This window comes from Lontra canadensis, unplaced genomic scaffold (genome assembly GCF_010015895.1).
Source record: "Lontra canadensis isolate GAN:19392208 unplaced genomic scaffold, GSC_riverotter_1.0 scaffold70, whole genome shotgun sequence".
NCBI classification, from domain to species: Eukaryota; Metazoa; Chordata; class Mammalia; order Carnivora; family Mustelidae; genus Lontra; species Lontra canadensis.
Window position 1 is genome coordinate 6988615 of NW_022631064.1, and position 16653 is coordinate 7005267.

The following is a 16653-nucleotide window of genomic DNA, read 5'->3' on the forward strand; positions in this document are numbered from 1 at the left end:
TGGAAGAAAAAAAATCTCTTTTGGCCTCCAGACTGAAACATTAAGTTCTTTTGACAGGTTTTTAAGGATACAGCAGTTTAAAACATATATAACATAGTTAGACAAAAAAATTCTTAAAGTAATACATATCTGGTCAAAGTAATCCTTTATTTAGAAAGACTGGGTAGCTCACTGAAATGTTAAAAGGTTTTATGGAAATTGTCTCCTTTTTCAATTTTATGTTGATCCCAAAATAGCATTGTCTATAAAAATGTGAAATGCTACTTGAAGATGTAACATAAGAGAAATATCTTTACACCTGCTCTTACCATTTCAGGAGCAAGAATTAGTCTGTCTCTGATTTCCTAAAGAGAGAGCCTCTTGCCTTAAGCTACTCTACCAAGTGTCTCAGCTTTTTCAAAACATGACGTGTGCTGTATGCTCTTTGGTATATCATAAAACATATGATATGAAGACTGTCATAAAACAAGGTTTGAAATTATAATCTCCTTGTTTTCTCATAACCTATTCTTATTTCTTCAATCCTGAGCATATATGCACCAGATTTTAATATCTGAGTTTCTAAAACATCGAGTGAGACACGCAAAGAAAGAAACTGCTTGTCTCGCTTGTTTTATAAACTCAGATATTAAATCCAGTTGCTTATGTGCACAGATTTGATTACATAAGAAGAGATGCTCTAGGATAGGAAGAAAAGGAAAACCAAAATCAAAACATAAAAAAACTTGAAATGCAGGCACCACAAGCAGAATTACTGATATGATGATGTGCTTTGTGTTTTTGTGGTCTTCCCAGAATGTGTTTTTAGATGAACACTACATACCTCAGTTCTGAGCTGTACAAATAATAATTTCATAAGAGGTTGTTTGGCTCTAGTGAAGTGTGGCATATCAGCATGAAACCAGAGGCTCAGCTCAGCTCTCTGCTCTTGCTCCTTTACACATATCATCCCTAGCATTTTAGAAAATGTACCATAGTGCAAAACGTAACTTTGTATCCACCACCCTAAATTAATGATGATTTAATCATTTTGTTGGATATGTTTAAAATATAACTAAAAGATTAAGGTAAATCTGAAATCTTTCTTGTCTGTAACCTTGGACCCTTTTTCTGCTCTGTCCCCGACAGGCAACGGAGGTGGGGTGGGGTGGTGGTTTGTTGTTTATACCATTTGATCTATTTGTATTTGTATTTCTTTTCATTTTAAAATTTATTTTTAGGTACAAGCAGGTCGTCAACACCAGCGATCTTTGCTTCTGATCCTGCAACCTGCCCCATCATCCCAGGCTGCGAAACAACCATTGAGATTTCCAAAGGGCGAACAGGGCTGGGCCTGAGCATCGTTGGAGGGTCAGACACTCTGCTGGTGAGGACGTTCCCCGAGGTGCTTCAGATACACAGCAGCCCCTCCAGTGAGCCCTGAGAGATCGCTATCAGGGAGAGTCCTATCTGTTTTATTAAATGAAACATAAAAGCTTAGAAAAATGCATAATTCATTGTTATTTTAATTCAAAGAGCAAACACCGAAAACTGGGTACTGGGACTTTTATTTTAAGTGAGTGAGTGCTGACTCAATAAGATAGTTACACTTGTGATTGTGAACTTTTAGGTTCAAAATATTTCTGTTAGTTTACCGGTCTTTACCATATTTTAATTGCCTTTTTACTGACTGGATATGTTTGGGTTGGGCCCATATTGAAAGGAGTCTGAAAAACTGGATAATTATAGACAAAATTTTCTAAATGTCAAAAATCTTTTAAAATCTAATTATTGCATTTGTGGCTAAGAAAAGTGAAGTATATCTGTCAATTTCATTTGTGATAGGAAAGGTGATGTATACCTATTATATGTACATATGTATGATTTGTATGTTGCATAATTTTTTCTTTATATGTCCCTGTCATTAGAAAGATATGTAAACTTCTTTGAGTATTGTAGCAAAAATTCCATTATACTTTTCTTTGACTTTTGATATGACTCCCTATGGATCCAGTGAGTATATAACCCTTCACATTATATTTAAAAGTATGGTGTGTTTTGACTTCCTTTCTGCTTAGCAGTCTTAGGAAGAATGGGCTAAAGCATGAATATGTTTTGTCTGGGCCCTTAGGGCGCCATTATTATCCACGAAGTTTATGAAGAAGGAGCAGCTTGTAAAGATGGAAGACTTTGGGCTGGAGATCAGATTCTAGAGGTACCTTTATAATTAACAAAGAAAAAGCTACTCTGGGGAGGGTGGTCTGTTTCCTTTGTTTCTTTCACTTCCTTTTTGCTCTTTCCTTATTTGACAGACCTGGGTCCTCACAGTGTCCCATTTCTGTACAGGTGAATGGGATTGACTTGAGAAAGGCCACACATGATGAAGCAATTAATGTCCTGAGACAGACTCCACAAAGAGTGCGGCTGACGCTCTACAGAGAGGAGGCTCCGTACAAAGAGGAAGATGTGTATGACACCCTCACTGTCGAGCTACAGAAGAAGCCAGGGAAAGGCCTGGGATTAAGTATTGTTGGGAAGAGGTACGAATGAAGAGGGCAAACCTCATGATCTTTGGAAATGATTGAATTTCAGCCCTTTTATAGCAGTAGTCAATGTTTATCAGCTGCTGGTGTTCTTTGAGTAGCTGTAGTCAGCCCACTCAGGAAGGGAGCTAATCTAAAGACCTCATTTTGAGCTTTTTAAGTTAGTCTTTTGGGGATCTTGAGGCTATTAGATAAAAACTATTTGGTATTTCTTTTAAAAGATTTTATTTATTCGAGAGAGCGAGAAAGCACAAGAACATGAGTGGGGTGAGGGGCAGAGGGAGAAGCAGACCCCCTGCTAGGTCGGGAGCCCAATGTAGGACTGGAGTCCAGGAATGCAGGACTCGATCCCGAAACCCCGGGATCATGACCTGGGCTGAAGGCAGATTCTTAACCGACTGAGCCACCTGGGTGCCCTATTTGGTATTTCTTGAGCACTTGCTGTGTGACAGGGAATACATTAAGTTCTGGGGAACATGTTAAATAAGACATGGTTCCTGACCTCAAAAAACTCATGATTTGGTCAATGAGAATTAAATATGTTCTTGCAACAAAGAATTCCATTGATGAGAGACAGAGACATACTGTGAGGGAGCTGTGGCAGCAGAGGAAAAGGGTTGAGGAAGCAGATTAAAGAAACTTGTCAGAAAAGAGATGAAATTCCAAATTATGTTTATAGAAATGATACTGGAGTATTTGTGTCAGACATCGTCAAAGGAGGAATTGCCGATGCAGACGGAAGACTGGTGCAGGGAGACCAGATACTGACGGTGAATGGAGAGGACGTCCGTAACGCCACCCAGGAGGCTGTGGCTGCTTTGCTAAAGGTAAAGCTCGAAGGCTGGCGAGGACTCTGGGCAGCAGGATGGGAGAAGGAAGAGAGACTCACTGGGCGAACGCGGTCAAATAAGCACTGAGTGCTCTTTATTTAAAATGTTTTCTCAAATGAGGCACATTTCTAGGTAAGATAACCATATTTTAGTGATAAATTTCTAAATAATAAATCTGTAATAGCTCTTTATTATACTGTGTATTTTTTTATTATTAAATAAGAGACTTTTCAAGGTAGACATCCACTAAGGCCCCAGAGCTGGTAAATCAGAGAGTAAGATTCAAACCTGTATGTCTAACTCCAGAAATCCAGGATCTCAAAATACCTCACTGTGCTTTCACCTTCGATGATACAGTACTTTTGGCATGCCTGTGATTTCTGTGTCAAAGGTCACAGGGAAGTTGTCTTCAATTCCTGTTTTGTGTTTATAGCAATGTGGCTTCTTTCAGGAGGGTGTAATCGGTCTGTTGGGTGTAGGTGTGGTGATAGTTTGCCCAGTTATCTGTTAAGGACAAAACAAGTTGTCAGGGTCACGGTTGTCTTACTGTTTCTGTTTTGTTTTGTTAAGCCTTGAGTTGGTGTATTTGCATATCTAAACCAGTAGGCTTCCCGAGACAGTAGCTCGATTCTCAGTCTCTCTTCTCCTCAGCACAGTCTCCATGTAAACCATGAGGTTGTGAGACAGACACTGGGTGTTGCTGCTGCTGCTGCTTGATGTTATTCTTTTTTATGTTTTAGAAAGGCTCTTTCCACAAAGGATTGGAGGTATCCTTGTCTATGGAAATCCCAAAAGGATTTTTTTTAATTTATTATTTATTTATTTATTATTTTTTATTAACATAGAACATATAACAAATAACATGTATTATTTGCCCCAGGGATACAGGTCTGTGAATCATCAGGCTTACACACTTCACAGCACTCACCATAGCACATACCCTCCTCTGTGTCCATAACCCAGCCACCCTATCCCTAAACCCCTACCCCCCAGCAACCCTCAGTTTGTTTTGTGAGATTGAGTCTCTTACGCTTTGTCTCCCTCCCGATTCCATCTCGTTTCATTTTTTCCCCTCTCTTCCCCCCAACAATCCCCAGCCCTGCTTCTCAAATTCCTCATATCAGGGAGATCATATGATAATTATCTCTCTCTGATTGACTTATTTTGCTCAGCATAATATCCTGCAGTTCCATCCATGTCATTGCAAATGGCAAGAGATTTCATTTCTTTTGATGGCTGCATAGTATTCCCATATATATATATATATATATATATATATATCTATCTATATATATATCTCACATCTTCTTTATCCATTCATCTGTGGATGGACATCTAGGTTCTTTCCATAGTTTGGCTATTGTGGACATTGCTGCTATAAACATTCAGGTGCATGTGCCCCTTTGGATCACTACATTTGTATCTTTAGGGTAAATACCCAGTAGTGCAATTGCTGGGTCATAGGGTAGCTCTATTTTCAACTTTTTGAGGAACCTTCATGCTGTTTTTGTAGCATCTTATTTAAACAGTTTCCTAAAACAACCACTCCACTAGTGTTCCCTAGGCACAGTGACCTTGGAAGTTGGAAGAATCAAAGCCGGTCCATTTCATTCAGAGAGGAGGCCTTCTCAAAGCAGCCAGGTGGGTAGCTGTGGGCTTCATCAGGGTGATAGAGTCCATGGGCCAGAGCAACTCCACGATGGCCCTGATGGGGTCCACGCACAGGCTGGGTCTCTGGCAGCTCAGCAGAGTGGGCTGCAGTCTGACGTGGGAAGAGCCACAGGTGAGCGTGGATGGGTGAAGACAGTGGAGCCCTTGAGTAGTTTGCAAGACATTCTCAAGAATTTCCTTTCAACTGTTCTTTGTTTTTCTTCCCATAATTGTGCAAATTAACCAATTAATATCTGTAAAGCCTACCAAGGTGATGTATTTTTAAAGTATTTTATAACAAATATTTATCAGTATTCAACTGAAAAAATCCCATGTAAGGTGAACTGTAGAAGCTTGCCACTATGGATGAAGCTCATGGCCGTGTCTGTTCAGGGTTGTGGCACGCCCCTCCTCACGTGTGTATGCGTCAGCCTATCCTTAAAGACCCTTTACTCACCCCTTCAACACTACCATTCATTTCCAGTTGACCCTATTTCACAGTTTCTTCATAAGCCCCAGTCTGTGTACAACATCAGTTTAAATTTAGCTTGAATGAAACTATGAATCTATGAAAAGCCACTTAAATTTTAGTTTGTTGGAATAAATCTCATTCATTCTTTTAGCTTCAATTTATTTAGGTCACTAGGCAAATTATTGCATAAAAAGAAAAAAAAATCATTAGATTTCAAATTATCAAATGCCACTGTTGCTTAACTGTTGCTTCACAGATATTTCTCTCTAGTTGCATTAAAAGAATTTAATTCTGTTGGGACGCCTGGGTGGCTCAGTTGTTAAGTGTCTGCCTTCGACTCAGGTCATGATCCTGGGGTCCTGGGATCAAGTCCTGCATTGGGCTCCTTGCTTGGTGGGGAACCTGCTTTTCTCTCTCCCTGTGCCTGCCACTCTGCCTGCTTGTGCTCTCTCTCTCTCTGTGTCAAATAAATAAATAAAATCTTTTTAAAAAATTTAATTCTGAAATAAGTGGTATTTAGGGGATATTATTACTTCACTTTCTAAAATAATTGTTGTGTATTTGTAGATGAGTGAAGGCAGCCTGTCATCATTCACTTTTCCACTTTCTGGATCCAGCACCTCTGAGTCTCTAGAAAGTAGCTTGAAGAAGAATGCATGTAAGATTGGTTTGATATTTTCAGCATGATTTACTGGTTTGAATTTTGGTAACCAACACTGATTTTTTTCCCCCCTGTATTAATTTACCTCTGAGCTCTCGTTCCCCAGATCTTTTCATATCCTAATATGGGTGCAAAGGTGTGTGTTGGCAAATAACTCTGAACTACATGAAGCTGTGTCTTTGTTGTTTAGTTTTTCCATTCGTTGTTTTTTCTCTAAAATACACTAAACATTAGAATCCTGATTCTGTGATTTTTTTCTTACTAAGCAGACTGGTGTGCTTGATTTTTATTTCCTTTTTCTGTTTAATCTAACACCAATAATTCAGAAGATGCTATTAAGTGAAGACTTCTTTTTCCATGAAGACTGCAAAAATTTTGATTGAGAAAATTAGTGTGATCCTCCTGTGTTTTAATTACATGAAATCATGATGCAGAGGGTTTTTTGGCTTGGAGCAGTAGTTGAAAGTTGTTCAAATTGAAGAACTAACCATATGGCAATCTCTGTTTGCAATGTGACTAATATTCTAGAAATTTAGCGACTTAAGTCCATGAATTCCTTTTAATGTGTCCATGACTTTATTTTTCTCAGCTGTGCACATGTGTCTTTCTATCCAAAGCCTGTTCTGCCCTTGACTCATTCAAAGTGGATTATGCAGTTTATATAATCAACGATTAAAATAAGAAGGAAGAAATGGGGTGGTATGCACATTTTTCCAACTGGAAAAATAAAGATTCCCTGTGTGAGACAGATTTAGTCATATGTACTGGCAACTTTGAGCACCCTCTCTCTTTATAAAAAAAAAAAAATATATATATATATATATATATATATATATATATATATATATACACTGTATCTCAGTTCCATTCCAGCTTCAGGCATTGACTAAAATTTAATTGAACATAAAAATACTTTAATAACCATATTTTTTTTACTTTACAGTGGCATCTGAAATACAGGGATTAAGAACAGTTGAAATAAAAAAGGTAACTTGGGGAAGAGAGAACGGTATAAACTCTTTTGACCTCAGGGGCATCTCCATGTGTATTTTCCTGTCTCACTATTTTACCATAGCATCAGAAATATTATGTGTTGTATACAGCGGGAATACCACAGTAGTGTTCACTGAATTTCCTGGTCACAGGCCCTTATATGAAAAATCATTGTTGGCATATCCTGTATTGCCAAAAATGGCTTCCACCCAACCCCACACAAGGTGTCGCCCCAACTCTCACTTCTCATACTGCGAAGCAAGCCTCTCTGCCTCCCACAGATCCTTCTTATTCCCGTGAAACAGATTCCCTGGACAGCCGTGCACAAGAGAGAAATAAAAGCAGCTACAGCTTATTGAGCCTTTGCTCTCTGCTGAGCGTTCTTGAAGACATATCATGCTATCATCGTCTCACGTGATATCTTCTGCGAGCCCCCGGGAGGGCTCCTCTGAGCTCCATTTTGTCCGTGAACATCTAGTGACTCATTAGGAGGGCCGAACTTGGTCAGGTCCCAACATCTATAAGTGTGGTTTCCTGGCTTTGAAGACAGATCTCTCTGATTCCAAAGTTGGGATCTTTCACTTCATCAGTATACCTGCTTTTCATCATCCCCACTGCATGATTTTCATTTAATGTGTTTTGATTCCTTTTATTTTCCTGGACAGATGCTTCTTTTCCTAAGTCACACTAAGGACCCATGTCAAATGAAGTAATACAGTTTCCCTGAGCTGCATTACCTCACACCTCCAAGACCTGAGCTGACTGTACAGCATCGGGCCGAAGAAACCAAACATCAATTGAAAATATCACATTGACTGAAATATTTTCATCTCTTGCATGCCAGGGGCCTACTGACTCACTGGGAATCAGCATTGCTGGAGGAGTGGGCAGCCCACTTGGTGATGTTCCTATATTTATTGCAATGATGCACCCAAATGGAGTTGCAGCTCAGACCCAGAAACTCAGGGTACGTTCTCCCCATAACTGCGGCAGCCCTCGCAGATCTGGTGAAAGGTTTCATAAACCCTTTGAATGTCATCTCTTGTTGCAGCCAATTTTCAATGCCTGTATCTGCTTTTAAATCCCTAATCTGACCGCGGCAGGTTGGCTTTGAGCAAAGGTGAGGAAAACGAAGAGAGGAGAGTTTGCTGTGGCGTGCAGATTGACAAGTAAATGAGACGGGAACATCTGCTCTTGTTTCCTACTACTTTTTACTTGTCTCCAACTCTGTGAGATAAGTTAAAACAAGGTGGTTCAGAACACCAGTATGAGATGAAATTTTCTCCTTACGTGTGTCTCTGGCTTAAATGTCACTGCAACATCATTAAATTGAAAACTATCGTTTATGTTGCAATTGATCATCCATTTTGGAGAAGTTTCATATAAAGTGATTTACGTAGTGAAACTATACCAAACGTGCTTCAGAGTTGAGGGATTATGCTGAGGTGGAGCCCGGTTGATGCTCCCTGTCCAGTTCTGCAGTCAGGTCACTATTCCATTCAGGTCTCAATGAAGTAAAATCTGTGTGGCCTCATGGATCACAGAGGGTCTCACAACTTAACCACTTAGTTTAGTCCTAAACTAGAAATGGTTCAGTCTCTTTTGATAGCTGAGCTTGTGACTGACTGGCACTTAAACATCGATAATTTCACGTAGCAGAAAACTTCTCTGTGCCAGACTGATCATGAATACTTGGGCGTCTGTGGCAGCGGCTCAGCTCTGCCCTGGGAAAGCCATGAAGGAGCAGGGCTGTCTTCCGTCCAGGCTTTGTCAACAAAAACAAGCCGCTGGCCAGGCTTGGCCTTGAGTCGCAGCTGACTTGGAGTCATAGCTAATGTGTGTAATAAAAACGTCTAAAGAAATTATGGGTTTTAAATGATATCAGATATTTTATTCTTTAATAAGAAGCTGTCTCTTCCCCAGGAGAAGTGAAGAGAGGGAAGAATGGTTTTCCCCCTTCCCCTGGAGACTAACCAACTCCATCATCATGGACAGCTTCTTTCTGTTGGGGCTAATTCTTGAAATTACCCACTTCCTCGGTTGTAGTTCAGTTGCTGAGAGCAGTGTGTACGTGATGTGTGGGTAGAGAAGGAGATCATTGTTCCGGTCCTGGCCTCACTCTCCACGGCTGCTTTAGCAGACGGCTGGTTTCTTGTCTCCCTTGCAGGTTGGGGACCGGATTGTCACTATCTGTGGCACTTCCACGGAGGGGATGACTCACACCCAAGCAGTGAACTTACTGAAAAATGCCTCTGGCTCCATTGAAATGCAGGTAAAGAGTTGTATCCCAAGCACTCTTCACAGTCTGGGTGGCTAGAGGACACAGGAGCTGTAAGCATTAGAGCAGTAAAAGTTCTTAAGTCTCCTGATATTGTTTCATTTAATATTTCCCACGAACATAAATGATTACACTGAGAGTTCTGAGAAAGTATGTATGAAGCATTTTATCCTGATACGTTCATTGTTTGATACTTTATATCTAAAGGGGAAAAAAAAATACAGGGTCTTAGCTGCAAATGATTAATGGTTAGAATGTTAAGTGGTATGAGTGGCTGTTTATTCTAAAGCTTTTTAAAAAAAATAACTGCATTTGAGACCATGTTTGAAAACATCAAAGAACTTTGCAGAATTGAATTACTAAAAGATGTTTCCTGTCAGTTAAAGAGGCCTCCGGACCTTGTGAAATTTCTTTTTATGTTGTATATCAGGTTCACAGAAATAATTAAGTGGACAATAAAGGACATGTTTTAATCCAAATGCTATTTTTGAAGGAGAGTTACTGATGTCTCCCTCCCTAGCCACAGGAACATGTGTCTTTCTCTGTTTCTCCCATGCACAGGTAGTTGCCGGAGGAGATGTGAGTGTGGTCACAGGTCATCAGCAGGAGCCTGCCAGTTCTGGTGTTTCTTTCACTGGGCTGACGTCAAGCAGCATATTTCAGGAGGATTTAGGGTGAGTGCATATACTGTGGTTTCTGTGTCCCTACCATTCACATAAAGGTGAAAACACAGGAGATGAAGTTTGAGATACGAAAACCAAGTGTTTCTAAACTGTTAATAATTGTGGCATGGATTTAGTTTATCATGTAGAGACAGATAGCGTGCCACTACCCTTCCCACGGTTTTGGCTCTGCGTTCTTTGGGGACCATTTTCATCTTGACATCACTACCCTGTGTGACATGGAAGGAACCTTTTGAAACCTTCTGCCCTTTAGAAATTCCAACATTACCAACCCATTTACTAAATCATCCTTTTGATTAAAAAACTCACAGTTCCCCAGCATGCGCATACAAAAGAGTTGAACCATAAAGAGGGGAAGAGAGGAACATTTGAGAATTTTTAAATAATGTGATGCAGGCTTTACATTGCTAGTAATGGCTGTTTCTCTCTGAGCTTGGGAGTCCTGATGTTTCTGACTTACTCCACTGTTAGAGCTCTGTGCTGTAACCTTCTTCCTTTAAGGAACCCGTGGAAAGAATGTGCATGCCTTCAATGAGAACGTGTTGTGAACATGTTAGTTTAGGGGAACTGTAAATGAGTAATAGATGTAGGGGGTTAAATAGGATTTTGTTGGATTATGTAAATTTAAAATACTGATCACAGCATGCATGGACAGGGCAGGCATCCCCAAAATACCCATGGTATACTCACTGTCAGTAGCACTGAGATTTGTATTGGTTCTAGATGGCTGTCAGGTCATCCGTAACTTACAGGTATGAATTTAAAAATCGAAAACCTCTTTTTTCTTTCTTCCCTTTACTGTAGACCTCCTCAGTGTAAATCTATCACACTAGACCGAGGACCAGATGGCTTAGGCTTCAGCATAGTAGGAGGATATGGAAGCCCTCATGGAGACTTACCCATTTATGTTAAAACAGTGTTTGCGAAGGTAAGCTTGCACATTTTAACCACCCCCGTCCCCCCAAACATTCATTAATAGTGGTCAGCAGCTGGCTTATTAGTTTATGGCCTGAGGTAACGCCAAATGGTTAGCAGTTGATCATTTTCTTTTGGAACTCCCTTCAGGAACAAGTCATTAAATATTTTTGTTCAATTTGAGGTTTAGTTATGTTTAAAGGAAAATAAGCTCAAATTGAAATTCCATGGGAACACTTGACAATATGTAATAAAAATATTAATGAACTTTAGTTCAACAGTAATGCCTGATTTTTTTGTCCTTTGAAAACAGGTTGCCTATGACTGAATGTCTTTTGAAAATGGGATATTTTAAATATGTATGCTATAGAGGGCTGGCATTTCTTTTCCTTTGTGTTTTTTTGGTTTGGTAATATAGAACAGACACAGAAAAGTATGTAAAATAGGTACATAGGTTAAATAACTAATAGAGCATTTATGGGCATTTAATTTTATTGAATAAAATAGAAAAATCACAACTGAAAAAATTGCAGAGTATCCAGAAGCTCTGTCACCTGCAGTAAACCTGCTATTTGCAATTAGGGAATTCAGTTTTTTTAAAAATTGCATTTAGTTGTAATGATATAGTAAGCTATTTTAAGCATGTTTAGAATAAGAATAAATTTATTGCAACATTGCGGAAGCCATTAAAATATTCAAACCCATATAATTATTGTTAATATGTTCTTAAGACATTTTTTCAGGAGCTCCAAAATTGGACATAATTTCCTGCAGGAGAAAATCTGGAACCTCATGATTTTACAGTGCAAAGGAGCAAACAAACCTTACAGCTGACCTATTAAACAGTTTGACCCAGGGCTTTAGATTAGCACTGTCATCCTTTAAAGTGCCTACCTGTGGAGGTTTTATTCCATTATTTTGAAAAAGAATTATTATTTTTAACCAACTTAAAGTGCTGTATCTACAGCAACCTAGTTAAAGGCTTAATTTAAGAGATTTTTTAAAAGCCATTGGTATGTCCAAAAATACAAACAGCATTTGTCAGTGAATAGAAGAGTCATGCAGTCCGTTTCCTCAGCCTTGGAACAATTTATTTAAGGCATGCTAGTTAGAACATATTTTAAGAATTTCATCATTATGGATTCCTCATTAACTTTTCCATATTTTTAATCTTATATTTAATTGCATAATTGCCTACTATAAGCATGCCTTAAGATGGGATTCTTTTTCACACAGCAATGTCTGTGTTTAATCTGAATCATTTTAAGGCCCATAAGAAATACGAAGACTCCACACGCCCTGGGAAAGTAAAGAACAAGCAGCTCGAGCAGCCTCTTCAAGCCACAGAAAGAATTACAGTTAGACTTTTTAGGACTCGCGTTCTACCCTGCCCTTGTCAACGTGTGTGTGGCCTTCATGTTTCTGCATACCTTCGGGTTCCATGGCCTCATGCCCATGTCCTGTAAACCGGCTTTTGTTCCTGTCCAGTCCTTTGTCGTCTTCTGTAGACCTTCTTTACAGGATAAAAAAAAACTCTGGATCCTATGAAATCATTCTTCCTAGGCAAATTCCCAAATATTCTTTATTAATTTGAGTTCCCACCAACTGCTGTGCCGAATGGCCAAAAAACCATCCAACTAATCTGTTGATGGCTGGATTCTCTCTGCAGTTGGAATCTTGGTGGTAAAACCATTTAGGAGCAAGACCTCCTTTGTGTCTGGTCATCATTGCTTATGTCCGTGGAGCACCCGGGGAGTACTGAGGGCATGTGTGTGTACATGTAGAGCAATTTGCATTCTTGTTTCGATCTTTTTCTGTTGTGTAGCTGCGAGGCAGCATTTTTTGAGAAGCAAACAAGCCTACTTTATAATTGCAGGGAGCAGCCTCAGAAGATGGGCGTCTCAAAAGGGGTGATCAGATCATTGCTGTCAATGGGCAGAGTCTGGAAGGGGTGACCCACGAAGAAGCTGTGGCCATCCTTAAGCGGACGAAGGGAACTGTCACTTTGATGGTTCTCTCCTGAATTTACTGACCCCCTGCTCTGTCCCACACTGTGAAGGGAACGGAACTGATCTCGCGGATGACTTTCCCTGTGCCATCTTCTTCAGGCTCTTCAGAACTCTAGGAGTGGGGGGAAGTACCACTTAAGTTTGTTTTTCTCATGTGGAAATGATTTTCTTGCAACCTAGCATCATTTTTCCTTTCTCCTTGGATTTTGTGAACATAAACTCAAAGGGAAGGACTGTGTGTGTAGGTAAGCCCTGTTCTTTGTAAAGATGTCTGACATTCAGCAGTCACATGTGCAGAAATTACGATGTGCTGAACATGTGTTCATAGAGACCATGTGTTTATAGAGAAAGAAGAAAATAATTCCAAACTGAACGTAAGAGAAATGGCTTTAGTAAATTAGGGTGAGAATGAAAATATAAAATAAAGAAGAAAATCTCAAATTTTATTTAAAAAATACTTCATTATATCAGTAACTCCTCTCCCCATTTCTAACTAGAAAAGAAAACAGTTATCTCTAATAGAAATCCTAAAAAATACTCTCAGTATTTACAGTATTTGACTATTATAAAACATTGCATCTCCTACCTTTAATATACACATGTGTATTTTCTTCCTAAAGTAGGTTCCTAAGATTGAGTAAATAACGATTATATGAAACAGTGTCCTAAGTTGATAAAGAACACAGCTGATGCAAATCTCGATGTTCATTTTTATTTTTGACCTGTTATAAAATATTTCCATGTTTCTGTAACTAAGATGGTGATGCCACCCACTACTGACTGTAGTTTCTCTAGAAAGCAGCCGTGCTAGCCATGGAGGAACATGGAAGTCTCTCAGAATCCTTAATGCTGGTTTAAACCGATGCGACACTAAAAACGCATACCGTGCAATTGGTCTTCAGTTACCATTAATCTTAATGACAGAGAAAAAAGCAACGTGTTAGTAATTATTTTGGTTGTGTGCCATTAGTAAATTGATAGAAAAATTAAGGGGATTAACATAATTTCATTTCATTGCCTTATATTAACATCTTATAATACAATAGTTTAAGACTAAGGGAAACAGATGGAGCTGTTTATTGAGACAACTGGTGAGGAATTATCATGTGTTCATTCCCATTTTAGAGCGTGAAACTCCTACATTAGAATATATAAAGTCACTTTAAATATTATCTATATTTGTAACAGAAGTAGTGTACAGATATTTTATTATAGCACTTTTGTGTAAATGGAGGACTGAAGTGAATAAATAACAAGTTTCATGGTGCAGAAATAAAGAAACAGGCGTATTTTTTTGTTTGTTCTTTTTACTGGGAAAAAGTTCCATTATATTGTTCAAGATTTACAATTTAAAATTGGTTTTTATCCTGTCTAACTGAACACATGGTGTCCATAGTTACAATCAGAACTTTGGACGCCATGATGAAAACCTGGATGTTTCTTACATCCAGAAGTTTTCCTAATACTGAAGTGTCCTGTCTCTATCTGGTTTTCCAAAGGTGCTGTATTAATGCAGTAACATTGTGAATTGTTCTTGGGGGTAGTCAAGCTAAAGCTAGTTCAGAGAGAAGAAGTCGTAATGAAGTTATTATGTTGATAGACACAAAACATCTGATTTGAACACTGAGCAAGGAATTAGGGAACATTGTTCTGCTTGTTTTGCCCCTCACTAGCCAATGAATGTGTGCATTCCGTCTGATTCACTCATCTATAAAATGATAGGTCATCTTATCTCAAAGCTTGCATCCGGTTCTAAAATAGAAGCCTTCTGTGATTCTTACACAGAATGGATAGGCCCACGCATTCTAACAATTCAGGAGGTATTCTCCTCGACACTCCATGGTAGAGTGAGCTGAGTGGCTTAACCAACCAAATTAAAGTTGGAGTAAATATGTGGGGGAACCCCACGGAGAACAGTTCCAGGTAAGTGTGTATACTTGTCTGAGAAGCACCTCCCCAAAACTCACAGCTACAAGGAACCGCAGAATGTGATCTCATTTGGAAATAGGGGCTTTGCAGATATAATTAGTTAAGATGAGATCATGCTGAGCCCTAAATCCTTAAGGCTGTATTGAGACACAGAGACATAGAGGGAGACACAGAGACATAGGGGAGGAAGGCCCTGTAAAGCTGGGGCAAAAAATCAAACCAAAGACCACCTTGGGGGCTACCAGAAACTAGAAGAAGTCAGGAAGATTTTTCCCTAGAGCCTTCCCAGGGAGTCTGGCCCTACTGACACCTTGATTTCAGATTTGTGGCCTCCAGATCCGTGAAAGAATAAATATCTGTTGTTATCCACCCAATTTGTGGTATTGTTACGGAGGCCTGGGAACACTAGTAACAGTGTCTCAAATGTTTTTATATTCATGGCTACCATCCTTGTACCTGGCTGACAGGAGAAGAGCTGTACATGTGTGTTGAGCCTGCGAATGATTAAAGGATAGGTTGTGATTCATTTCATGGTATTAATATTGTTTTAGTTGGCTAGCTGTAGCCTTCATGCTAAATGCAAAAAAAGAAACTGGGCATGCCATTGTAGGGATATAAAAATGCTGAAGAAAAGCTCACCCCCTGCATTGCTACTAATTAACAAAGTCAGCACAGGAAAGAGGAGGGAGGAAGGAAGGGAAAGATTGAGAGGAATATATAGATTCACCAGCATTGGTGAGATGTGACAAAGGCTTATGCTTCCTGTATTTGATTATTTTGTGTAGATATACAAGTTATCTGTGGAAGAAAGTGTTTGCGCAAAGGGTTTGAGGACTTGAACCTTACAGTCATTGTGATGCACAACTCAAGACCGTGAATTGCCCATTATAGGTGCCATATAATGCCTCATGTGATTAAATCACACTGGTGAATGCTACACATTTCTCGTGTTCTTTGCGATCCCTCCCAAAGGACAGTGATGACGATCACACTAAGGAGAACAGTAATAATCAGGCGTTTCATTTCAGCACCAGCTCGTGTGCAGCTGCGGATTTCCTCATGGTGCGATGTCACACGTCAGTAGGCTCCACACATCAGAACCAGGATGGAGCGGGAAGCATGAAAACATGAACATTCGTGAAAGATGAGACAAGAAAAGGGACGAGTTTTTGTTTTGTTTTTTGGTCATAGTGTTAAGCAGAGTGTGATAGGTTTGGTGAAGCCAAGGACCCTATTCCTTGCTCTGAGGGGACCGGTCCCATGTTGCCCTAGATCTGGTCAGCTGTCTGCTTGTCTGAAGATGGTGCACACTGATTTATGATCTTTCTTCGTGAGTAGAGAGGTTGAAAGGATGCCTGCAGGGAGACAGGGCTAAAGAGACTTTTTTTTTTTCCTCCGCTCTAGGTGTTAGAATGTCCAAACTATCATCAGCTGCTTCCAGCAGCCCTGGTGTGTTGTTTCATGTCCGTGACATGTTCTGGAATGCACTTGATTTATGCAAAGATGTTCCTCAATTTTGTCTACTAGGAATTAAGGTTTAACTTTAACCTTTTCAAAAGAGAGTTATTTGTAAGACGGGATTAGCCTCTGTCCCCTCAAATGGAAAAAAATTGTGGGTGGCAAGAAAATTCCTAAATCAAGAGCACAAAAACTAGGCAGAGCAAATGTTTTAAAAGTGACTTTTGTATACTTGATATCTGGCTACTTTTTC

General features: G+C 39.5%; 1 protein-coding gene across 6 annotated transcripts in view; it reads left to right on the forward strand.

Moving 5' to 3' along the window:
• Positions 1-14294, forward strand: part of MPDZ (multiple PDZ domain crumbs cell polarity complex component) — a 128535-nt gene extending 114241 nt beyond the window's left edge. For all 6 annotated transcript variants that reach the window (XM_032880579.1, XM_032880580.1, XM_032880583.1 and 3 more), the window contains 12 exons: positions 1221-1366; positions 2111-2194; positions 2326-2519; positions 3202-3349; positions 4907-4993; positions 6042-6132; positions 7079-7122; positions 7973-8095; positions 9296-9400; positions 9968-10080; positions 10894-11017; positions 12881-14294. In XM_032880579.1, coding sequence (XP_032736470.1) covers positions 1221-1366; positions 2111-2194; positions 2326-2519; positions 3202-3349; positions 4907-4993; positions 6042-6132; positions 7079-7122; positions 7973-8095; positions 9296-9400; positions 9968-10080; positions 10894-11017; positions 12881-13027 — 1406 coding nt within the window. In that variant the 3' untranslated portion in view covers positions 13028-14294. The remainder of the gene's footprint in view (positions 1-1220; positions 1367-2110; positions 2195-2325; positions 2520-3201; positions 3350-4906; positions 4994-6041; positions 6133-7078; positions 7123-7972; positions 8096-9295; positions 9401-9967; positions 10081-10893; positions 11018-12880) is intronic.
• The last annotated feature ends 2359 nt before the right edge of the window (positions 14295-16653 follow it).